The sequence below is a fragment of the Talpa occidentalis genome, unplaced genomic scaffold, assembly GCF_014898055.3.
Source record: "Talpa occidentalis isolate TD23 unplaced genomic scaffold, MPIMG_talOcc4v2.1 talOcc4.9, whole genome shotgun sequence".
NCBI classification, from domain to species: domain Eukaryota; kingdom Metazoa; phylum Chordata; class Mammalia; order Eulipotyphla; family Talpidae; genus Talpa; species Talpa occidentalis.
This window is the reverse complement of record NW_023605305.1, coordinates 2,768,862-2,794,161: the sequence shown is the minus strand read 5'-3', so window position 1 is coordinate 2,794,161 and position 25,300 is coordinate 2,768,862. Positions and strand designations below refer to the sequence as shown.

Here is a 25,300-nt window from a genome sequence, read left to right as displayed (position 1 = left end):
AGCCAGGTATGAGGGCTGCTTATGAAGATGTCTGCTTTGTTTTGAACACGTTCTAAACGGCGTGTCCACCCCGCACTGAGGTTTTCCGTTTCGTTTCCCTGATAACTAAGGACACGAACATGCTGGCTTGGCTGCCATCTGCACGTTCCACCGTCGATTCAAATCACTCGCCCGTTTTCTAATAGGGCTGTCTTCACGCCGAGCTGTCAGGGTTCTCCATGTGTTCTGGATCCAAGTCTTTGATGAGACAAGGGTTTTGCAAAGGTTCCCTTCCAGCCGGTGGCATCATTTTTCTCACGTGGATTGTACTTTGGGTATCTAGGAGATCTTTACTCATGCCAAGGTCACAACAATTTTCTCCTGTGTTTGCTTCTAGAGGTTTTATAGTTTTAGACTAAATTGAAGTCTAAGGTCCATCCTGATTCAACGCCCTACATGGTGCAGGTGGCGGGAGGGTGGGCGCGAGGCCTGTGCCTTCCGCGTGACACCCAATCATCTCGTCACAGCTCATCAAAAGACCCCCTCCCGGCACGCTGCCTCCACACTTCGGTCAACATCAGCTGAGCGCGCCGCGGTCCATGCCGGGTCTCCGCGCTTCCCGCTGACCCGCGTCTACGCCTCCCGGCCCCGTGGCTGTCGCTTCAAAGCACGTCTCCAAGGTCAGGCAGCGCCATCTCTAGCTCTGTTCTTGTTCAAATCTGATTTGGCTTTTCTCGGTCCCTTGTATTTCCACGCCGACTTCATACTCGGCTCGCCTGCACGCTGACGAGCATGGCGCGCCAGGCCCAAATGAGCTGGGAGGAGACGCGGCCTGAAAACACGACAGGCCCTTCCAGCTGCGGCACAGCTGCCCCTCCGCGGGCCCTCACGGCGCCGTCTCACGCCCGCCTGCCTAGTCTTGCCCTAACACACCTGGACATCACCAAGGCTACTATAAACGGCGCTGATTTTTTGACTCCGTCTTCCTCTCTTTGCTAACACACAGGAAGGCCCTTGCCCTCCTCATGTCTGGGAGACTTCGCCAACCCCGGCAGGGGCCACATGAGTGTATTTCTCCCCCGGAGATTTCTCACAATCATGTTTGCAAATAGAATCAAGCTCTAGAATTGGAATAATGTGACTCTCTGAAATTCCACCAAACGATGCATTCTTCTCCAGATTAGACAGCCTCCCCTTCCCCAAAATAAACTCGGGGCAAATTCCCCTGAATTGCCCACGTTGAGGTGGCAAATTTTTTACTGCAGAATCCGACGTCCTCTCCCTGCTAGAGGGACGAAGGGTGATGGAAGGCTGTTCGCGGCACGGCGTCGGGCGTCCTGGCGCTGTGATGACTCAGACGCCACAGCTTCCTCGCCACGAGGAGGGGAGCTGAGGAACCAGCAGGTCCTCCGTTATCTGCTCCCTCCGGGACGCAGACGACGGCCATAAGCTTCTGGGCATAGGCGCTCCCTCGTCTGGCAAACAAACTTGGGGTCTCAACGAGTGACTTCTCAAGATCTGGATTTCCTCTTTTGAGGCACATGAAAAGGACTGGGTGGCAGGCGGCCGCCAGCCCCACAGTGACAAACACACGGCAGTGTTTGAAATGCAAAACCCAAAGACCCCTGTTGAACGGGAGGCCACGCCAAGATCGCCACGTTTACGGCTCAATTGCTGCAGCGCACGGGAACACCCGTCACGGAAGGGCCCAGCTTCAGCTGCATCCCCGCCACGCGGGCCTTCCCAGCCTGCGACCCTCTGTGACGTGACTGAGGTCCTCAGCCACAGCGAGGCCATCAGCCGCCAGCATCTGTTTGAAGTTAATTACTGCCGCACCACAAAAGTCAAGCAATTATTTATCGTGCTAGTGTTTCTGCCCAGTGGCTCCAGACACGACTTCTTTATGATGAGGCCGTGAGACTCTGAGAGTGTGTGTGTGTGTGTGTGTGTGTGTGTGTGTGTGTTATATAATTTTTTAACGGAGAAATAACTCCAGCGCGCGCCGCTGCCATTCCATCAAACGCAAGCAAGTGACTGCTCAGTTCCCAATTATGTTCAACCTTAAATCACACTGTTTGGCCCGGTTGTATATCCAGCCCCACGGGGAGCTGTGCGAAGGCACATATCTGGCAAGCTTTCAAACCACGACTACAAAACATGTGCTGAAGAAAATGATTCAAAATATTAAGAAAGCAGTCATTTATTCTAGAAGTCCGCGCACATGAGACTGTAAGCGGCTTCCCAGAACAGGCGCCATCCATCAGCTACACGGCCCGGGCCCGGCTGGGGCTGTCCCTTGCCATCCCTGCGGAGCCCGGGCGTCCCCCACGGGGCCTCTGTGGGCCGAGCACACGGGCACCCTTCCCTGAGCAGCAGCTCCCCGGCAGCCGAGGGACAGGAAACCTCGTGGACAGAGGCCAGCGCGGGCCAGGAGCTGGGGTGCGGGGACAAATGGCAGTAACAGTTCCAACAGAAAGCCAGGGGCCCCGAGAGAGCCAGACACCTACGTGGAGACCAAGCGTGGCCAGAGGGCAGAGCCCATTCCAGTAATCAGGCCAGGGGCCAGCTACAGCGAAGGGGATCCCACCGGACATGAGACTCGGGAAGACCCCGTCCTGTGTCTTTCCTCAACTGCCCCCCAAAACTGCCCGTAAAACCTGAGGGGAAAACTCACATGCCCAGTTCCCCAGGATTAGCGTCCCCAGTCACGAGCCCTCTCCCCCAGGAGCTGCGACGGGCCTGCCTGACAGGCGGGCTGAGCACCCCCCAACACACACACCTGCGGACGAGCGCTGGATGCACCGTTAGCAGACACGAAGCTAGGCTCTCCCCCGTGGGGCACGCTACACCTGAACAAACACCTACGCTTCTCAACCGGCTTCAGAAATGCTGAAGGCGCCACCCTTGCCCTCAGCAAGGACACGCAGCTTAGGGCAGGAGCAGCTGGGCCGGCACCAGCCCCAGGCAACAGGGCTCATCAGGTTCCAGAACTGGTGGGTGCAAAGGCAAGGGCGGGCGTGGGGGGCTGGCCAGGAAGGCTGGCAATGCTCGGCCAGCACAAGCACCGGCACGAGACGGGCCAGCCTGTGGGCAGGCGGTCATCCGGGCCCCTCTAAGTCTAAGGATAGAGCCAAGAACAGTAAGTGAGGGCTCTGCCCTTGCTCCCAAAGTCGAGGCCGGAGACAGGGTCAGCGCCGCATCCTCCCACTGCATCACAGGCAGTCGTCTTCATGTTGCATCCAAACAAGTAAATAGGAATTGCCATAGACACTGCACATGTGTCAAACCAACGTCCTGGCATTGGACACACCGATGCCCACTGATCCCCGAGGGCAAGTCCCTGGCCACCTAATCCTATCACATTATCAACCCCTGGTGCCCAGTTTATGTGCAAAATGCTTAGAAGACCCAGTCGACTAAGCCAGCACAGTAACTTCAAAAGCAGCCCCGCAAAGGGACACAGGGGAGGGGCGGCAGCTGGCGTGGCTGGCAGCAGAGAGAAATGACCTCCGTGAAGACTGGCTGAGGTTACAAGTAGGATCCAGTGACTGCCACGTCCTCCCAGCCCGTCACCAGCTCACAGGCCAGGGACAACCACCCACTGCGGGCGCCCCCTCGGCACACATGAGAGCCTTCACCACTGGCTAAACCCCGACCTGCAGCCCTGCCTGCCCTACGTTGTCTCACACCTCCCGGCCCAGCAGCCCAGGCCCTCTCTGCTCTTACCTGCCCTTGCCCCTCAGGGGTTTTCTAGTCGGGAAGAGGCAGCCCTGGGCTCTGGTCACACACAGGAAGGGAGAGATGCTGCCATCAGGTCTAGTGAGCAGCCACTCAGTCAAAAGCAGCTGACGTCCCCCAGCTCCGGGGCTGCCCCCAGGCCTAAAAAGGCCCCGCCCACTGTAACTGGGAAGTCACCAATTCCACTTAAGCCACCAGCCACTGTGAGGATGTCCCACAAAGACAGCAGCATGAAGGGGAGCGTGGGCTTAGCAGACAGGCCGCATGGGCCACAGCCGCACATGAGGCACGCTCCCCGAGGCACAGCGAGCTGGAACGTGCTTCTTCACTTCCCTGGGACGCTGAACATGAAGGGCTCTGCTAACTAACTTCCAAGCCCCCTCGCCAGTCTTTGAGGTATCAGCAGCCTTAATTCTCCTCCTAAAAACCTGAGATGTTGCCAGGAGGAAAACCGAGGCAGTGAGAAGCTGCTCTCAGAAGCTGGACAGCTGGGCACCCAAAGACAGCAGAGGCGCCCCTCGCCCAGACCAGCCCCGCCAAGTTGGCACAAATCATAAAAAATGCGGCTCGTCAGGCTGGGTGGGAGAGAAGTTCAATTCAGCCTTGGCAAAGGAAGCCACTGCCCCACAGCCCGAGCACGGAGGCCGAGTGCCCGCCATGGCCTAGAGCTCTGGCTTCTCGCCTCCCCGGGCGCTTGGCAACCAGCACTTGGGACACAGACAGCTCCCGGGCAAGTTCGGCCGTTCGTTCTGCAAATTCCCAATGTCAGCTGGCAACGCCAAGCAAGGTCTAGGGCCACGTTGTCCCAACTGTCCCAAAGCCACATGGGGACCTCTAGCACTTCAGGACCCTGGTCAGCGCCAGGCCGGGCTGGCCTGCACAGGCATGCCCTTGCCGCTCCACTCCCGCCTGCACCCCACCAGTGACTGCACCTGCGCACACGCCCAGCGGCTAGGAACACAGACAAGACCCCCGCCCCGAAAGAGCAGACATTCCGGGGGGTAGGGAGGAGAGGTGAAAACTAAAAAGATATGCAAAGATGGTCTGTGCAATAGTAAACAACAAACGTGTGACAAGATCAGATAGGCCGCATGACAGCGTGGAGGGGTCTGGCAGATGGGGCTGTCGTGGGAGGGTGCCCTGGCGGCAGGAAGATGCCAGCACATGCCAAGGGCCAGCCACACAGAGCAAACAGCTCGTGCAAAGGACAGTCCTGCGTGGTGCATCCCCGGTGTGGCCAGGGCCAGCGTGCAGAGGACAGAGCCTGTGGCGGGGCCTGGCGCAGGGCAGGAACCGGGTCACGCAGGTTGACCACTCCGAGTGGATGCAAAGGCACCGACCAGCCTGGTTCCTGCAAGGCTGCAGGAGACAAGTCCAGACAGGAGCAGGATGTCCAGGCAGAGAGAATGAGGGCAGCCTGGGCGAGGTGGTGGCAGTGGGGATGTGCAGAGCGGAAGAGCAAAGCACCTTACGGGTGGATCGTACTGGGATGGGAAGGGCAGGCTCAAGGGCACTCCCGAGTGACTGGCTGGAAGCACTGCTGAGTCTGTACAGCCAACGCCCTCTTCACTGTCACAGATCTGCCCCCACGCCCTTTCCACCGACTCTGAACTTTACCCCCAGACACCTTTCAACGCCCTCCCCAACAGGGGAGGGAATGACTCCTTGGGCTCCCACTTCAAAATGACGGGGGCTGGGGCCGGGGTCGGGGGGAGAGGGCGGGCAGCTTAGGGGTCTCTGAGGAGCTGCCCAAGCCCCCTCCTCCAGGACAGCAGGAAGCAAAGCCTCCAGTCCCTGCTTCTGCAAAAGCCCTCAGCGCCAGGTAGCTTCTGGCGTTCGAATTTCTCTTACCAGGCTTTTAAAAACAGATACTTTTTCTACCCAGAGTTTGTCACCATTTAAAATGTTGTGCTAGTTAGCAGTAATTATGTAAATGCAAGCAGCCATTTCTATTTTTAAAAGGGAGCCCCATTTAGCGTTCTTACATCCTGCAATGTTGAAAATAGCTGGTCCAGTGATGTTTTCACTTGATTCAAACTGTTTGTGTGGATTTAAATACAGGTTCAGCAGAAACCAAAGCAAGTCTCACACTTACTTTCTATTAAACATCTCCATCAGAAGATTAAAAACCTATTTTACACTTGACAGGAAGATGCTGGCTCACCGGAGCCAGCGGCCTGATGTCTGAGGTGGTCGGTGGAGGGCGGGGAATTTCCTTAAATTCCTCAAAAAGGGAAAAAAAAACAGCTGAACAAATCTTTTAATTATCGTATCGTCCAAAGAACCTACAAAGGCCTAATTCTTTCCAAACCTATAGTGCTTTTTAAAGGCAAATTTTGCCCCTTAATTTCACATGAAATATTCAGTAAAGCATAATTAAATTTTATTCCAAGCTATTTTTATTGGGTTCACAGAAACACAGGGTGGCGGCATCTTTAAAACAAACGTCATTTTCAGTGAAGCTGGGTCCTCCAAAATGAACTCAAAATGCAAAACCCACTCCCAGAGCCTGATTTAGTCCAGGACACACACTGGGTAGGAACAAGGGTGGGCTGCAGCGCCTCAGGGTGTGGGCAGCTGGTGCCCAGGACTCGGCCCCGCTGCAGGCCGGTGACCAACCAGGCCTCTCCGCCTCCCTGACTGCACACCTCCATCTGAGGAGGGAGCCCTCAAGGTTGTCCAAAAAATCCCATTAGGCATGGTCTGCAGAATCATCTCCTTAAACAGTGACGGTACATAAAGCGTGAGTTGCTATTTTCTCCGTTTCTATAATAATGCAAGTAATAGACTGTGCTGGAACTCGCCACTGGATTTTTAACTGTAAGTCCCCCCGAGTTTCCTTCTGTATTTCTGAAGGTAATTATCTGGGGGGCTCATGGGGGGGGTATATGCAGTGCTTCTGCCTTGGCTGGAATTGGGATGCAGCCATGGGAAGCGACGCCGTGGAACCCCGTGCCCGCCTGCCTCGTGTCCACAGGCCACGCAGGGCACAGACGGGGCAGCTACACGGGGGCTGAGATCCAGGAAAATCAAAGACAGGCCTCCTAGTGTCCAGTGACCACAGACACGGTCTGAGGCAGAAATAGGACAGGTCCAGAAGCAGAGTGGGGCATCGAGACAAAGGCTGCGGCCCGAGCCCAGGGCTGGTCAGCACTGGCCTCAAAGGCCGTGGGCCACGTATGGGGCCACTGGGAAAACACGCACGTGCAAGTGAGCCGAGGGGGCAACCAAGGGTGGGGACGGCCGGGGGCGGGGGAGCGCCGCACCTCCTCCGCAACTTGGCTGTGAATATGAAGCCATTCTGAAACAAGAAGCCTGGATTCTTCAAATAACTTTTAAATTAAAGAGCGGGGGTGGCCTTTGGGGAAGACAAGGGACCTGTACTTAGGCGCCTGCCGCGAGGTCCAGTTTCCAACCACTGGCCCCTTCAGCCTCACATGGCTCCTGACCTGGGGGTTAGACTCAGCGGCGCCACCCTCTCCCCCAGCTGAGGACACCCATCAAAGACAGAGCGACTTTACCAGGGCCCCCCACTTTCAGGGGTGGAGGTGGGGTTCGGTTCCTGGTCTCACCCAAAGGCCAAGAGTCACAGTCTGGCCAGTGACTAAGCAGGAAGGCAGAATGCCCCCGATTCCAGCCGTCCCCAGGGACCACCACCGAGTGCCGTGGCCCCCACATGCTGGACAGGGCAGGTTCAGGGGGGCATCTACGAATGGGTGCCTGGCCCCTGTGGAGTATCCATGCACCTTCCTATGGCCAGTTCCCCTGCAAACCCTCCCACCAGAAGCACCCCAACCTGTGCGGTCACAGAAGGGCCAAGTGAGGCTGTGCCTCTGGCGCCACAAAACATGAAAGTGTGTGAGATCATGGGGTCGGGGTGGGGGGTAACACTCACCACCTGGGGCTTTCCAAAATCCACTGAATGGCTAAGAAGTTCTCAGAAAGAACCAAACCCAAGGCAACTCCCCTTCTGAAGGCTGTGGTGGGCCCAGGAGCAAGGCCCTCCCTGCTGAAGCCCTCTGTGGGCCACCAGGGGCACCCTCAGGCCCCCGCTCGGGAAGATCTCAGGCACACGACACGCTCTGCACTGCAGGAGCTGAGTGAGAACTGGATCCCGAGTCAGCGAGCGCAAGATGTGGGGTTCTGCGGCAGCTTAGGGGGCACTGGCTGGCCCTGCACGCAGCCCCGGACACTCGGGACACCCCCCAGCAATGGTGGGGAGCACTGAAAGCAGTGAGCCCATCAGACCTTCAGAGTTCTCAAAGCCTCGTAATGTCAACAGAGCTCCCGGTTACGAGCCTGCCCTGCGCCAGGCCGCTGGGGCCGCACTTGGGAGGCCTCCCCAGCATCTGCCGAAGCACCAAGAAACACGCCCGTTTCTTCCTGGCTTTAAGAGCCACTCTTCATGGCATTACAAGTGGACAGTCACCGTAATAAAGTTATAGCACGGCGTATTATGCACGATCAAAACATGATTTAATCTTCACACTAAAATCCTTATAAGAATAAACAGCCGGCACTCGGCTCCCTGCGCCCAGGCTGCTATTCCGGGCACATGACACTTATTTAATACCCACGACATCCCTCTGAGAGGCTGTAAAAGTCTATTTTAGTTAAAAAAAAAAAAAAAAAAAAGTTCAACCTCGCCTCTCTTGAATGCAATCAAGAATTCCTTTACATTTCTCCTTCCACTGATGATTTATTTGTCCACAAAACTAGAAATGCAGATTTGTGAGTTCTGCCTCATTAACCACCTTCTGCAATTATTTCTTCACCCCAGAATTCACACTTTTTATACTTTCACGGGAGGATAAGATTACATAATCAAAATAGTTCAGCAGTAAGTTTAATGAAAAATGCATTATGCCCTGAGAGGCTTTCTTGTTTTTGTTTTGCTTCGTGGTACATAAAAATCCGCTCTTTGCTTTTCACGCTTTATTCAAAAGGAACTGAAACATATTTACTGATTGGATCAGAAATGCTAGTTACTTCTCAACGGGAAGTAACATCCAAGTTCAACTGGGCCTTCTCTCTCTGTGGTCTCGGCGGGCTCCTTCGGCGGGCAGGAAAGAACAGGCGCTCACAATGAAATGAGCAAAACCTGACAAACGAAAAAGACGAGGCCTGAAGAGGAGTTTCAGATCGTGGAACAATTTGTCACACGTTAGTGCCACGAATACACTCACCTGGAGCCAGGCGGCCCTCGCAGGATGCCGCCTCCCTGACTGTGCTTTTTGCTCTTTGTGTTAAAAAAAAAGAGAGAGAAAGACAACGTCCCCAAAGGCTCCAAGAACAACCTGGTGCTCTGGCTTCGGCCCACAGGGGACAGAGGGCGGGGGACATGCGCAGAGGTGAGCTGGGCCACACGCGCGTCCGCATTGCCCAGGTGATGCCCCCCAAGCGCCCCCTGCAGCTCTGTGATGTCACTTGATCTAGGAAGCATCTTGCTGCATCTTGCTTCACCTTGCTGGATGCCAAAGTTAGCTTTTCAATTACTCAAGAGCAAGGGAAATGCTCAGTGTCTGCTTTCTGCCTCCCCAGTTCCACTTCTCAGGCGTCTCCCCAGACTCTCGCTGGGAGTCTCGCTACTGCGACGCCATCGACGCTCCAGCTTCTCCTCATCGGGAGGTGCAGGAACCCAGGCCTGTGACTCCCAATTCCAAAGCCCGCCAGTCATTTCAATCACAGAAATGTTTACATTTACCCCCAAATCTCAACGCTTTCCCACTCTGCAGTCACAGGAGAGGCAAATTAAGACGCGAAGAGAGCAGGAGCGGGAGGGCTGCCCTGGCCGCGTTTGCCCGTGGGGGCGCTTACGCGCTGCACCTGCCCACCCCAAACCCTGGACGCCCGCGGGCACACAGAGGCTGCATGCTGGGAGCATCCATTCCTGCGGGACAATATGTAACCACATCATCCATCGCAGGGGGCGGGGGGGGGTGCTTAGGAGAAGCGTGGCCACTGAGCAGCCCCGGCGCGTGGGGTGAGGCGCACGCAGGTGACCTGTGCCCGCGGCCAGCCCACGATCCCCTCCGGACAGCGCGGGCAGGACAGAGCGGGTCACTTAAATCTATTTCGTTTTCAGGCATGCTCGGCTCAGACTCATTCTGGGTCCTGAGGACAATGAACGCCCTGGCAGAGCCGTCCTGAGGCCGGATGCGGGGCTGGCGGGACGGCAAAGTGCCGCTGAGAAGGCGCCGGCGCGACCCTGCTCCAAGGACCCTCTTCTCGCGGCCCCATGAACAAGTGTGTGTGAGAGCCTGGAATAAGTAAGTGTAAAGTGGGTCAAGACCATCGCTTCTATTTCTGTTTTTAACTGAAGAAAATTCGCCCCATTTCCAGAGGCACAGGGGGGAGGAGACGCCGGGGAGGGGCAGGGGAGCGGGCACTGAGCCCGCACAGGTACATGCCCGCACGCGCACGAGCGCCCCGCTGCTCACACCACACACAGGCCTGGCCGCCTCCTGACACTGCCCCGCGTAACTCAAAACCGGGGCCTTTACAACCGATCTCGAGACTTGACAGCACAACCTCTAGGGGGCTGAAGGCTGCACCTTCGCAAAGCCACAAAACCTTTTCTTTTAAGGATCAAATTATAAAATAAAGGTTCAAAGGTGATCAAGGTTCAGATTCAATCAACACTAATTCAGAAGACTGTTTCCCTGACACGCATATTCAGCAAACTACTTGTAGTTTTGTTTTGTTCTCACACAGGGCCCGGGGGAGCCATTAGGAACCATCACCCTCTACTAATATCCCCGTCTAGGGCCATCTGCCAGGACAAGCGCGACTGTCCAGGGCCCCTGCGAGGTGCTGTCAGCTGAAGCACAGGGCCACAGGCAGAGCTTCTCAGGCCCGGTTCCAGCACTGAGTCATGTGGCGAGGACCAAGGGTCCTAGTCACCCCTCCAGGATCCATGAACTCCCCACAATGCACAGCGGAGCAGAAGGAAAAGCCTCACCCCACAGGCTCAGCTCCCTCCTCCCTCCGGCCTGGGCACTACTCGGGGGCAGAGCTGTGAGGTGAGAGATCTGGGGTAAACCCTGTGCTCCTGAGCCTCACTGGACCAGCTGGGGCACCCAGGCGGGGAAGCGGGGTGCTATCTAACCTTCCCTACTTGGAACTGACTTCCACTCAGATCTGAAGCAACCGATGCACCAGAGGCTCAAGGGCAAGCACCCCCCTCTCCAGGGCTGGACAGCTCGGCGGCCGTGCAGCAGCAGGAGTCGGTCCCTCTCAGGACACGCAAGGGGAGCCGAGGGGCCTGACGGGAGCCTCCGACGCCGAGGCTCGGTCTCCCTAGGAGTTACTCAGTTCAACAGTCGCTCAAGACACCAGAACAACGAGCTGAAGATTTCAAGGTGATCAGATATAAACTTTTTTTTATACATAAAATGGGATCGTCTCTGTGGAGTCAGCTGCTTCTGACTTGTTTCCATTGTTCTCTGCACATGTGCTTCCTGCTACAACAATGTTAAGACCTGTGTAAACAAAAACAGCATGAACCTTTTTGGCTTGTAGGAACACCCCTCCCACCCACCCCACAGCCCCTCGGCCAGGCCCGCCCAGGGCTCAGGGAAGCAGGGCCCAGGGAGGCGGCAGGTCTCGGGCAGGCTGTGCAGGGGGCAGCCATCTGGGCTGGTCTCCAGAACCAGTGTGGAGACAGCGCCGAAGCGGGGAGGGAGGGGGCTGGGGCAGCATATGTGGTGCCACATCTGGGGGTCTAGGTCTCAGCAGGACACTTCTGAAGGGGCAAATTACAAGTTTAAGTGCGCCACCTCGGCCTCGTGGAGGCAAGAGTGACAACCAGGCATGCTAGTGACCCAGGCCTAAGACAAACCACAGAGAACAGATGTCAAAGCCCCCACCCCCTGCCTCCCCGCCGGCTTCACCTCCAGAGACACTGGAACTGCGTGTGCACCAAAGGGGGTGACGCTGCTAAGGGGCTTTTATGAAGCTGATACTCGGGTTCTCTTATCATAACATGTCACGATTTATACGAGTGACGTCACTATGCGCTCAGCTCTGCAGGGATGCACCCCAGCCCAGCCCATTCGTCATCAACATCTGTGCGCGCAGGAGTGACTTTATAAGCAAGACACCATTAAGTGGGGAGGAAAACCTCAAAATAAATTGCAATAAAGCCATTAATGTTCTTTTAATTTCTTGCTTAATTTCCAGTTCTTGGGATTCCAACACTTCCCCATCAGATGGAAACATTTTAATTAGAACAGAGAGTTTAAGAAAACTTTCATAATGAGCAGCGCTCGTTATTACACTAAATTGTGTTCACAGGGTTTTCCTTCGTGTGAATCCGATGGTGCAAAGGAGAACGTTATATAAGAGAGGGCTCAGTGCCCATGTGGACTCTCAGCAGTGCTCTCGGGGGAAGACTGAGGCCGGGGCACCCCCACTGCGCCACCCCAGGGTGTGTGACATCAGCGCACGGACGGGCCGTGACCTCGCAGCAGAAGCCCAGAGCTCAGCGTGCGCTCCTCCCAGAATCAGGGTGGGTGGCATCGGGGGGGGGGGGGGGGGGTGCGGTTCTGGTTAATCCCAACACAGCAAGAAATGAGACGAAAGGGAACTAAATCTTTACTGCTTGGTAAGGGCACAGAACCCGCACCCTTTCACCTGTCCCGGCAGCTGTGGGAGGCAGCGGGAGCACCTGTGTGGCTGAGGTGTGCCGTTCACCTGTTCAGAATAGTTCGCTTTCTCCTGGCCTACGAAGCAAAGACTTTGCTTTCTGACCTCGTCCTCACCAATTTTTATTAAATCTTTAAGGACATGTTGTGGATTAAAGCCAAAATGTAGGTGGGTGGGCAGGTGGGTGGGCAGAGGGAGGGACAGACAGACAGACAGACAGAGAAAGATGGAGAGACAGGGAGAGGCGCAGGAGGCAGGCAGGGAGGTGGACAGCTGAATTGTTCCTCCGCGCAGCAGACGCTGACCACGCCTGCCCTACGAGGCGCCCTGAGCAAGGGCAGTCAGTTCCGGATGCTGCTGCCTGTGTCACATGGAGCTGCCTGGAAGCCACGAAATGCTTCCGCAGGGCTTCAGGCACATTGAGGATTGCTGAGTGAAGTGTTACTAAGAGAATTTGAAGATTGTGGCAAAACAATGATAGGAATCGAAAGATGACAAAATGAAGATAAGAATTTCAAGGAGAAATTTTTTTCCCGGGGGACAAAGACTACCGCGAGTTACACTGAGTTAGCATTTTCATCACCACTCAGAGACAGGCCTCCGGGATGACAGAAGCAGAAATGAAAAGTTGCCGTTTGGGGGAAGATCTTATCTGAGTATGCCCTTGTGTTCTGGTGTCTGACTCTGCCTCAGAAAGCTCACCCCATGCCCGTGATCCCGAGGAGGTACCACTTGGGTTTGACACGAGGCAAAAGCGACCCCTCAGAGCCCCACAGATGTTTTGAGAAAAAAGCGGGGGTGGGGGGGCCTGAGAAGATCCGAGGGCGGCCACTGAGCCACTAGGTCACGAAGCCTCCCCCCGCCTGCTCTGCTCACACAGCCTCGGTGGTTTCAGAGCCACCCAGACGCCCCCTCGCGAGCCCTGGCCTCTGCTGTGAGCCCTTCCCGCCCAGAACCCTGGCCGGCAGTGCCGCGGCCAGCCCGGACCCACGCCAAGCCAGGCCCAGCCCTTGAAACGCATCTGGTCTGAATTCAGACCTGCTGGAAGTGTAAATCCAAACCAGACGTCAGAGATTTAGAACCAAAACCATGTCCAATACCGCAGTAATTCTCATATTGATTATGTGTTGACATTTTCGACACACTGGGCGAAATAAAATCTATTATTAGAATTAATCTCAGTCCTTTACACTTTTGAAAACCACAGCCACCAGAACACAAGGCAGACATGCTTCCGTCCAAGGCACCGCCGGCCTCGCCATCAACTGGAACAGCACCCGCCCAACAGCCAACCCAGGCGTCCCACTGCCCGGCTGCCCTCACCTCCCTGCCCCTCACCTCCCTCAGCCTCCACTTGCGCCCACAGCCTGGCTCTGGGTCCCCATCACACCGGGGTCCTGCTCGCCCCCTGCCCCCTCTCCCGGCGAATCCCACTCCAGCTAAATGCAGCAGAAAGACACCTCCCGGAAAGCCCCAGCCCCCGCCTCCCAGTCACTCGAACTCGCTAGAACCAGACTGTGGCCCTCAGGGGCCACACACACAGCTTTCAACCTCTTCGCCACCAGGTCCACTGCCAACACTGCCGGATCTGACCTCTAGCGGCACCTGACACAGACGATCCGCTCTCTGCCCTGAGGCCCTCTCCCCTGCTCCTCCTCGTCCGTCCTCTCAACAGTGGGGACCCCAGGGCTCCCTGTGGCCCTCTGTATCTGCCCACACCCCTGCAGGTTTCATCTGGAGCAGAGCTTCAAGAACCTTCTATGTGCTGGAAGCACTTCCCAAGCTAGCTCACCTCTAAACGACACCCCTATGTGTGACTGCCGAAGCCACACCTCCACCTGCACCTTCAAGTCAGGAGGCCAGGACAGAGCTCTGGCTGCCCCTCATCCTTCCGCCCGGCCTGCTACTCCTGTGTCTGCCCAAGCTCAGGGAAAGGGTCCCGCCTTCTTCCAGGTGCTCAGTTTGCATACAGCCCGGCAGCTCCTGCTCTGAAACACAGCCCGAAGCTGGCTGCTTCCCACTGCCCTGGTCCATGCCAGCACCCCCACCAGTCTCCTCACTGGTCTCCCTGACCCACCCCAACCCCCTAGGATCAGCAAACTTTCCTTAAAGGGTCAGAGAAGTATTTCAGGATGTGGGGCCAGATGATCACTGTCACAGCTACTCAGCTGGCGGCTGCCACCTCTGCAGCCTCAGACAACAGACCAATGGGGGCGCGTGGACCGACCCCAATCAAACACAACTTAAGTGGACACTGAGATTTGACCTTCACGTCACTCCGTGTGCCGCAAGATAGTACCAGTCATCTTTGTTTTTTCAATCATTTAAAAATGTACTCATGTGGCTACTGCACTGTACTAATGTGGCTGGCAGGCATCAGGGCTGGGTGGGGTCTGCGGCTGCAGGAGCCAACCTGCCCAAGGCTCACCTCCACGCAGCCCCCTCAGTGAGCCTCTGTCTCCTCCTCTCCTGCTCAAAAGCTCTGGGATGGCCTCCTTTCCCCTTCAGGGGATCAGAGGACCTCCCACCGCCTACGGGGCAGCACCAGTACAGCTCCTGGTGACCTCCCGCTCGGCCTCCCACCGCCTCTGTGCAGCCACCCGGGCCTCCCACCTCTCTCCAAACCCACGCTGACCGGGGCGACTGCTGCACTGCTGCCTAGGGAACTTACTCCAGCTGTGGCCACGCCTCGCAGGCGCCTCCCTCAAATCCCCTTCCAGAGGCACCTGCTCATCAGTCACACACCATCGGCTGGGCACAGGCGTGTGAACGCACAGATTCAGGAGCCCGTGGAGGGCATGCCCTGCCTCGCTGCTCCTCACCACTTTCATTGCCACCCACATGTCTCTGCTGGCTGATTTATTTAGGAATAAAGACATTGGGCAGTTTTTTAACAGAGACCAAACAGCGTGGTGTGAGAACGTGCGCTCTGGAGGCAGACTCCCCGGGAGACCCCACCCGCCCCTTGTCAGGGCGCACCCCTGAGCTGCTGGCCTGACCTCTCCCACCTGGTCTGCAAAGTGAGGGTGACCGCAGCAGGGACTCCTCAGCGCCCCTGAGAGGCGGGTGGCAGGAACTCTGGTCAGCACAGGCGATCACGTGTTTGTCATTTTATTTATTGCTTACCGCCCCTCCCCCAACCAGAAGTGAGTTCTGAGATCTGCCTTCATGTCACTTGCTGCTTTACTCTGCCCAGGGCACCGCCTGCGGCTGGGCACTGAGCTGACGTGTGTTTCCATGAAAGTCACTGTGAGCGTGGGCACAGCGCCCCCACACACACACATCACACCCCCATCCCACACACAATCACGCTCACACGCCACCATCCCACATACCCCATCATACCCGCACACGCACAGGCAACAGGCAGGGCTAAGTGGGCTGCACACCTACCAGAGAGAGGTGAACAGCCACCGCTGGGGCGGGGCAGCTGGGTCTCCCTGGGGAGAGACCACGCAGAGCCCTCACTGGGCGCTGGGGTCACTTCATACGCAGGCTCCTGCTATCCAAGCCTGTGTGTCTACTCCAAGGCTACACGTACAGGCCTCCGACCAAACCGGAGAAGAAAAAGCTGGAATTCTGCATAGGCAGCGCGGCCAGCACTTCCTGGCATGAGCACAAAGGCTGTTACCCCCAGTGGCTTATGTTTCACCCACCTGTCTGAAAACCAAGAGCATCTCGACGAATAAAAGCAAAAGGGGCACGCACCCCGCCCCGCCACACGCGTGGTCCCGCGCACCACGCACCAGCACCTCTGCCGGGACTGCTGGGCCTGGGTTCGCAGCTGGAATGGCCAGGCCGTCTGCGACCTGGCGTGACTGCTCTTTCAAAGAAATAGGGGAGAAAGCTGCCCACTGCAGAGCAGGCAGAAACCATCTCCCCAGCCCCAAGCTGGGATGTGTCCCCCCTGCAGAAGAGGAACGTCCAGGAATAAGCGAGGGGGGGTGTGGAAACGCACCTCAAGGGCCTCCCGCAGGGGGCACCAGAAGAGGCGGGGGTCGGGGGGGACTGGGGACTGGGGATGGGGACTGCCTCCCTCGGCCAAGGCGACTGGGGCCCTCATTATGGTCCACTAGTCTGCGCCGCCTCCCGCTGACAGACCAGAACGGCGGCCGGCTCGGGTGGGGACCCCAGACAAGCCTGTCTGCTCTGCCCGAGGCTCGGAGGGTCACTGCGTAGACAGGACAGCCACGTGCCTCAGTCGGGGACAGTCCCTCTCAGGGCCACACTGCTGTGGGGGCCACGCCCGCACCCCCAAGGCAACAAGCTCCCCTTTAGTAAGGTATCTGGCTGATGGTTCTAAAGAAGACTCCGCAGCTTCTCCGATCCGGCCTAAGGCCCCACGCCCCAGGCCTCGCGAGGACAGCAGGCTGGGCAATGCCTTGACAGAACCCAAGACCTGGCAGACAGAGCGGGGCTGCGCGGGGAGCTCCTGGCCAAGCTGCAGCGCTGCCACCACCGGGACTGGCCGCGGGGTGCAGGCAGGGAGAGCAGGCCGGCCCGCCCGGCCTCGCCAGGGCGCTACCTGCCCACTCGTCTGCAGGATGGAGAAGCCGCGGCTGTCTGGTTACAGGACGCGGGGATCAGAGCCATCTGCCTGGTCTGGTGTTGCTTTAATTAAAACTTTAATTACAGACCCATCTCCGCACAGATCCGCGCCGTCTATCAGCCCCTGCTCTTAATTACCTGTGCTGATGAGACTGCAAGGAGCCGCGCCGGCTGGGCATTTGCTCCGGCCGCACCCCCAGGTGCCAGACCCGCGCCCGGAGCACTGAGCCTCCCGCTTCCCCTTGGAAGAAGGAAGGGTGGAGGGGGAGCACATGCTCAGGGGAGCGGACCCGAGGAGCAAGGGCCAGAAGGCCAGGCCATGGGCACCCTGATGCCTGCCCCCGTGCTGCCTTTGCATCTGCTGGAGATGCGCGTGCAGAGACTAGTGGACAGTCAGAGGTGAGTCACATGCCGGGACCACAGCCACGGCCTACCGGGGCGTGGCAGCCACAAATGGGGACACACAGATCCCCGTTTCCTCGCACCTGGCAGCCGTCGGGCTCCTCCCCTTGCTGACCCCAGTCTGGCTGGGGCAGGTTTCACGGAAGAAAAACCTAAACCTCCGTGTCCCAACAGGACTCTCCTCGCCTCCGGGGCCTGGACCCCCAGCCTGAGCTGGCTGGAGCGGCCCACTCGGCGCCTGGGCCAGGGCAGGGGGGAGGACCCCCACAACCTCCTTCACCAAGCCCTCTCACCCTCAAACGGCTCTAACTCAAGAACATGTTCATCGGGGGTGGGGGAGCAGCAGACCAAGGTTACTCTGTTCTCCATCACCTCCTGGGGCGCACGGCTGAGCACACGTGTCCACCGAGGCGTGCCAAGCATTCGGCTCCCCTCGGACACGGGGAGGGAGGCGGCGCCCTGAGCAGAGTCAGGATTGGCCGAGGGCCTCGAGGAAGGGCTTTCCTGCTCAGGAAGGGGCTCCTCATCACCAAACCCGGGGGTCCGACCCCCACCTCAGCCCTGCAGCTCTGAGAACGACGCAGCCAACACTGAAACCACAGGGCCCTCGAAGAGCAAGTCCGTCCTGCTGGGCTGGGGCCCGCCCTACTCAGAGATGGACGCTGGCGTTTCTCAAACTATCTAACCCCCGCCCCCGCCGTGCCCAACTGAGGCGTCCAGATAAACCGCCGCGTCAGGACAAACAGTTACAGACACAGGTCAACAATTTCCAGACACCCGACACCGAGGAAGGGCACCTACTCTGGACACCGCGGTGAGCAGGCCAGGGGGCTCCCGCGCTTTCTAGGGGGATGGTGGGAAGGAGGAGGGGGCAGGGAGAGCAGAGCAGAGGGTGGAAAAACACAGAGGGCGAAGGCGGACAGGAGGAGACAAGGAGAGAGGAGCGTCCCCCACATCAGCTCTGTGGCCAGGCCGCCCTGGTGTCTGAGGTGGCCACTGCCCTCACCCGGTGTCCACAAAAAGGGCACCTGCCGAGGGCGGGCGCTGAGTCACCAGGCGCCTGGCCCTCACGGGCCCCGGCCTCACGGCAGTGATGTCCTGGGATCCGCCTACGCCCTGTATTTCTGAACTCTGGATCCAGGTCTCAGCTAGAACGACAGGCCCTAATCTGGGCCGGGGCCACCGCCCGGTGTTTCGGACTGCCCACGTGACCCTGGTGGTGGCCGTCCCGGAGGCCTCACGCGTCAGGGGTGCTCCCGCTCCAGCCAAGCCCCCCATGACAGGACCAGGCGTGTCAGGGGCAAGGCTGGTCGGGTGCAGGCAGGCGGCAGTGCCGGGAATAGGGCGTCTGGTTAAGACCCGGTCCTGCGCTGCACCCGTGCGACCCTCGGGGTTTCGTGAACCGGCCTGAGCCTCTGGGACACGGGCGCCAAGGAAGCCCACCCTGCCCACCTCGGACACACGCAGGTGGTCAGCAGACGGAGAGCACCCTGCCTCCACGGGAGCCTCCCGCCACGCGGACAAGCACGGACGCCGCTCACAGCTGGTAACCCCGATCGGGCAGGCAGCGCGGCGCGTGGGCGCTGACTGAGGCTGGGACAGGATGAGGGCGGCAACGCCGGGAAAGACAGGGTCTCTCCCACGGGCCCCTCCTCTTGTCTCCGAGTCCAGAATAGCTAAAGCCAGGGGATCCACCCACCAAGGGCGAAGCAGCTCCTGGTTACCTCAACACCTCTTCCTGGAAGGTCCGGGACCCATTTCACCAGAAGTGCCTGCTGCGCATCGAGAGGCGCTGACCACATCGCCCTCCTGCTGCCAGGAGACCACCAGGGCCATTCTTTAAAGCTTAACTTTCTGGCAGTGCATCTTCCCCTCAGAACTCCATTTCACTGACACCCCCATTCTGCTGGTGCCTCCTGGGGGCAGCCCCAGCCCAAAGCTGCCCTGCATGCAGGTGCTGCCCTGTACACCTCACGTAGTGAGGCTCACCACAACCCCCAGAAGTACGACTGTATCACCCCCATTTTCAAGAGAAGGAATCTGAGGGCACAGAGAGGTGAGTTGTGCCTGGGGGAGACCGGTGACCAGGTGGAGAAGGGGTCCGACCCCACCCAGCCTGGCCCCAGGGTCATGCTCCTGGCACTGCCCCGGAACCCCGACCCGCCTCTCAGCATATGGGGGTCCATCTCCAGAGCATCCTCCTGGCTCCTGGGGCCCATCGCATGGCCAAAATGTGAGGGGGACCCACAGGATCCACACTCCACAGAGGACAGAGCCGAGCAGAACCAATGAAATGGTTTACAAACTTTTCAGTTAGGCTGACAACCCATTTCATTCTTTTTAACATCAATGTGAAAGTCATGTGCAGGAGCGTGTGTGCGTGCGTGCGTGTGTGTCTAGACACTGTTAATCGAAAGCAGGCGTGTGTGTGCACATGTTTGTGTCTCTAGACACCGATAATCGAAAGCAGGTTCTCAGCCTTTGGACTAGGGTTTCTCACAGAGTCGTGCCTGTAAAAACCGCGGCGCACAGTGACACGCCCGTGTTCCCCAGTCCCGGCTGAACGAGCAGGGCTCACTTAACACAAGCAATAATCACGGCATAAACAGCTCTTAGAGAAACGTGGCGTCTTAAAACGTATCAAGCAGAAAACTTTAAAGAAAATCGAGTTGACCAAAGTGCAAAATAAAACATAATAATGAAAACAGTTTCCTTCAGCACCTATTAAGGCCTCTTCAGCACCTACAGACATTGGACTAAAGCGCTGGCTCTGTCCAGAGGACACGGGGCCCTCGGGAGCGAAGCTGAGGGCCAGATTCTGTCAACGGGAGCTGGGGACTCTCTCGGGACCACCGGCCAGCACGCCCTCAGGGAGGCAGGGGTGCTCAGCTCCTTTGAGGCCATGCTTCTCCATTCAGTAAATCCCAAGCCACACACCACCCCCTTGGGGCTGGAGGACATGGCGTCAAAGGAACAAATGAGAGTGGGACCGGACAACGTTCCCAAACGTGGGCGCAATCACCTGAGGACACAGGTTTGACAAGGCAGCTGTTCCCAGCTGCTGGCAGGACCCGGCCATGCACCCCCGGCTTTGTGACCACAGAAGTTAAACCTGCTGGTATTTCTCGCGCCGCATTTTCGCGAGTCTGTGAAGATCCCCAACAGGCCAAAGGCAGGGCTCCAGGTCTGCATGCAACGGACAGAAACGGGCGAGTAGGCCCGAAGTGTTTTGTGGGCTCCGATCTCCAATGAAGAGCTCACTACAACTAATTTTAATCTGTGGCTCTAATGAATGACATAAACTTTTATAGGTATCAACAAAGCTCAGAGAGGACTTAAATCCATTTCAGCACTCATTTAGCAGCTTCAGCTGTGTGCAATTAAAGCCCCAGCATTAAATGTTAGAGAATAAAATAATGAGATACTTAAAAAATAATCTGTTCTTCAGTAGGCCATGCTCAGATTCCCGTGATTTTTTAAGAACATGATTTCTTAGGGATATCCTGACAGTTCAAAGTTAACTCAAGTTTGACTTTTATTCTTAGATTTGGTTTGTGTTGCTTTCAAATAAGAGTTTTCTGAAGAGTAGGATGTAATAAAACATGCGGCCTGAACACCAGTCATGAAACAGCACATGTGTGTGTCTATGCAGTCAACCAGCTAGGCAGGGAGAGAGAGAGAGCCCGGGGGGCGTGCAGGGAGACAGGCTGGGGGTGAGGGAGGGGAAGGAGGGCCGGGGGGAGGGAGAGAAGGCCGGGGGTGAGGGAGACAGGGCCCGGGGGCAGGAGAGAGAGAGGGGGGGGCAGGTGACAGAGGGGAGGGTAGGGGAGACAGGCAGGGGCAGGGGTAGGGAGGGGACAGGGGGGGGGCAGGGGGGTGCTAGGAGACGGGGCCAGGGTGCAGGAGACAGGGAGGGGCATGGGGATGTAGGGAGGCCCGGGGATGCAGATAGACAGGGCCTGGGGGTGTAGGGAGACAGGGAGGGCCCAGGGTGCAGGGAGTCAGGGCCAGGGTGCAGGAAGCCAAGGGCCCAAGGTGCAGGGAGACAGGGGGCCCAAGGGTGCAGGGAGACAGGGCCCAAGTGCAGGAGACAGGGGCCTGGGGTGCAGGGAGACAGAGGCCTGGGAATGTAGGGAGACAGGGCCCAAGGGTGCAGGGAGACAGGGAGGGCCCGTGGGTGGAGGGAGACAGGGGCCTGGGGGTCCAGGGAGACAAAGGCCTGAGGATGTAGGGAGACAGGGCCCAGGGTGCAGGGAGACAGGGAGGGGCCTGGGGATGTAGGGAGACGGGCCCGGGGTGCAGGGAGACAGGGTCCTGGGGTGCAGGAAGACAGGGGCCCAAGGGTGCAGGGAGACCAGGAGGGGCCCAGGGGTGCAGGGAGACAGGGAGGGGCCCAGGGGTACAGGGAGACAGAGGCCTGGGGATGTAGGGAGGCGGGCCCAAGGGTGCAGGGAGACAGGGAGGGGCCTGGGGGTGCAGGGAGACAGGGGCCCGGGGGTGCAGGGAGAAGGGCCCGAGGGAAGTGTGGCTGATCATAATTTACGCCTCAAAGAAACAAGATATTAAAGGAGAGGAAAGGGGTTATTTTGCAGATTAGACAATTCTCTTATCTCCTAGCCCCCCCAATGAAATTTAAAGGGCTAAGCTTTCTGTCAAGAACACCTGGCAGTGTAAAATGTGACTGAGATTGTACAACGTGGCAGCGCAGACTACTAAATTCACATTGCCACTGTTTCCGAGAGAGAGGCCAGTTAGTGTGTGGAGGAAGGGCGTGGGGGTGGCCGGGGGCAGTGACAAGGGCCGGGAGGGGCTGGGAGGCCGGTGGGTGAGCCAATGTGAATACCAAGTTCATTCAGTTGTTGCAAAACATAACAGAAAGGGAGCTGCACTGCATGAGAAATGCATTCATTCAACTTAAATCTTAAGAGGATGAAAACACAGATTACACTTTATTTTAAAACTGAAATGAATTTTAATACAGAAAACGAAGACAGCATTTTGCAAATTTATCGCCCAAAGGGGTAGCTCTACTTGAGGAAATCAGCGTGTTACACTTTTGAGAGATGAAATGTTACAGCTTGTACACCAAAAGTAAAAAATGAAATTAAATTAAAAAATGAAATGGTTACCAAGGTAATGCAGGTCAGGGGATCAAAGGTGAAGGGTCACACATTATTAAAAAGAAATCCAAAAGGACGGCTGCGTCATGATCTCTGCAAAACAAAGGAGCTCCAGTAAGTAAACCAACATCTCTGAGAATTCAAAGTCAAGTTCTTGAAAAGTCGACTCCGCTGTGGCCACGCACGGTCATCCCCGATGCCGTGCAGGGCATTTTACTTAGGCACAAAACCAAAATTTCAATTACCTGTTACCAGCAGCATTTTTATAAACATTCACCATTCAATCATGTTAACACCCAAAACACCCCCGGTGAGAAGTGGCTGAGAAGGACGGGCACTTCCACCGGCCCCCACACCCTCTTTTCTGGAAATGACAGTGTTTGATAAGTTGCCAACATATCAGAAATCTAATTTGGTCACAGCGTGGTGAGTTTTTTCCCTCTCCCCAAGGAACAGTTCCAAAATTGAGTTTTTGCAAATTTGTTTCATTTGAAGTAGTTGCATAAAATTTCCATTATTGGAACATTTAGTATAACAATGTTCTAGAAGACAGCAATAAAGTGATACATGATAAAATAAGCTGTGTAACTATATCTATTAAGATCTGTTCTCACATTCAACTCTTACTGCCCAGGCGGGGGGAGACATTTTAAGCAAAATAACTGGCTGGTTCTACTGGAATTACCCAGAATTAATAGAAGCTTGACACAAGGCATATCTTACAAGAGCAAAAGTGTCTGAGGCTAGGCTTCAGTTTCTGACTCTTATTTACTCATCCTCCTCATTAACAAGCTTGGCTTTTACAAGAGCAGAAAGAGCTGAGGTTTTCTTTGGTGAAGAGCTGACCGTGTCACGACCGCCAGCCGCAGGGAACAGCCAGCAAACTGGCCCTCGCCCACCGCACCCCCACCGCCAGGCCCGGCTGTGCCGGACCAGGCCGGTCCCAGCTCCAGGACCCGGCCTGGCATCCAGGCTGACAGGCAGGTGCGTGCGGGGCCGCCCGGCAGGCGCCCCCCCAGGCCCCTGGCTCAGTGTCCCTGCGATGGCTAAGTCTGCGTTTACCTTGTTAATATCAAATTCCAAAAACACTACTCTTCCTGGTGGCTCAGAGCAATCAACAAATAAAAAAACTCCATGAACATCAGGTTTCTGTTTCTCCGATTAGGTTTTGTTAAAAATAACTTGCAGGCTTCGTGCGCCACACACAAGTGTGTTCCCGCCTCAGACCGGATTTTTTTTTCCTGAAGTGCCTCTGCTACTGGACAGGAAAGGAGCGTTCTCTTCCCTAGAATGCTGTCTCTCTGACGTGCCGTGCGCGTCTGCGGCTGGAGGCGTGCAGGGCCTGCACCCACAGACGGCGTCGACACTGCACAGCCGCGCCGTGTTAGTGGCGTTAGTGTTCAGACCGCTCGGCGGGTCTGCAAGGCAGCGCGGGAAGCCAGCGGGTCTAGTTAGTCAGGCTTTGTTTTAAAAAATATTTCCTATTAAACAGGAGAGAAGCAGCACCTGTGCGCTCCCCTGCACTCCCAGAGTACGTGCGTCTAGTTCTAATCTCTTCCTGATGAGAGGGTAAGTACCTTTGCATCTTTTCAGTCTTTGACATCAGCCCTACACTTCACCAGCCCCCAACAACACTAGCCCAGATTCTGCAGCAGCCGAGCGCCGAGAGAGAGTCACAGACGCCAGCCCGACACGCGGCCCCGCGGCCAGCCAGGCCCCAGAGGGCCCCAGGGCTCAGGCCCAGCCAGGCACACACAGGGCCTCACAACCAAGTCCTCGCACACCAGTGGTTCTGAATAAATCTGTGCCAACAAGATAACATTTCAGGTGATTTAAGAGATTCCACAAAGTATTTTAGCTCCCCTTTTTCAGCTGAGTTATTTCACTTGGGATAGAGCAAAGTAAAGGCAACTAGGAGTTCATTCTGTCCCTAATGTTCAAGGAGTATCATCGAAAGAGAGCCAGGGACAACAAGGGGCAAAGCTGGGGAGCCCCCGACTCAACTTCAACAAGGACCTGACCTCCCACACCCCTCTGCTGAGGGAGGTGTTGGGAAGATGCACATTTTCCCACAGAAGCATTTGGTAAGTAAATGGCATCAGGCTCTTCTGCCCTCCCGCCATTAGGATAGATGACGGATCCCTGCAGTCCTGAGTGCCTGCCTGATGGCGGGCGCCTGGAGTGGGGTGTGGACATGCGTAAGTGGGTGCACCTGGGCTAAGAGACTGGGCTTATAAGGGCGGCGTCACAGGGACGCCAGTAGAATAGAGCAGAGAAGCAGAGAGATCAAAAGAGCAGCAGAGACCACCAGAGAATGCCAGAGAGCCCAGAAAGAGTGAAGACTTGCTGGGGCTGGGAGGCCTGCCAGCCTCCCGGCCCCCCGGCACCCCTGCTTGCCGTGTACCTGGTCAATCCCAATAAAAGCCTGAGAAGCCACCGAGGGCTCCAGGACTCCCTCCTCTTTCACCCCGTCTGCTCGGGTCATGGAGATCCTGCTCTGTGCCCATTCCTGCCGCTACAAGCACCCTGACCGCTGCCTCCCTAGCCCGAGCTCTGCGGTACGATGGGCCCATCACACCTCCAAGAATCTGCTGAGGACCGGTGAGGGGGCACAGGACAGGCCCCTCTGCAGCTTGAGTCCACTGCCTGGCAGAAAGGCGGGAGGAGCCAGTATGGACACACTTGTCCCAGGTCACCCTGTTAGGTGACAGAAAAATCTCCTCATACTCAAATGCACAGATAAATACTGTATTTAAATTTCAATCTGATTACTCACTTTCTTGTTAAGCACAAACCTAAAATCACCATTTTTCTAAATCAAAATCAGGGCACAGCCTGGCACTGCTTCCCTAAGAAGACGTGACTCC

The 25,300-nt window shown here is 56.8% G+C and overlaps 1 protein-coding gene and 1 long non-coding RNA gene across 9 annotated transcripts in view; one reads left to right on the top strand and one right to left on the bottom strand.

Moving 5' to 3' along the window:
* CAMTA1 (calmodulin binding transcription activator 1) overlaps positions 1-25,300 on the bottom strand; it is a 637,675-nt gene that overhangs the window by 560,121 nt on the left and 52,254 nt on the right. Inside the window, exon 4 of one of the 8 annotated variants that reach the window (XM_037500531.2) lies at positions 22,244-22,526. The exons of the other annotated variants lie outside the window; for them this stretch is intronic. Within the exon in view, the coding sequence (XP_037356428.1) occupies positions 22,518-22,526 (9 nt within the window). The 3' untranslated portion in view covers positions 22,244-22,517. Of the gene's footprint in view, positions 1-22,243; positions 22,527-25,300 lie in introns of those variants that run through there. 8 annotated transcript variants of the gene reach the window in all.
* Positions 10,681-12,110, top strand: LOC129145211 (uncharacterized). Its single transcript, XR_008550430.1, has 3 exons — positions 10,681-10,739; positions 10,856-11,078; positions 12,013-12,110. It is a non-coding gene; the product is annotated as an uncharacterized LOC129145211 (long non-coding RNA).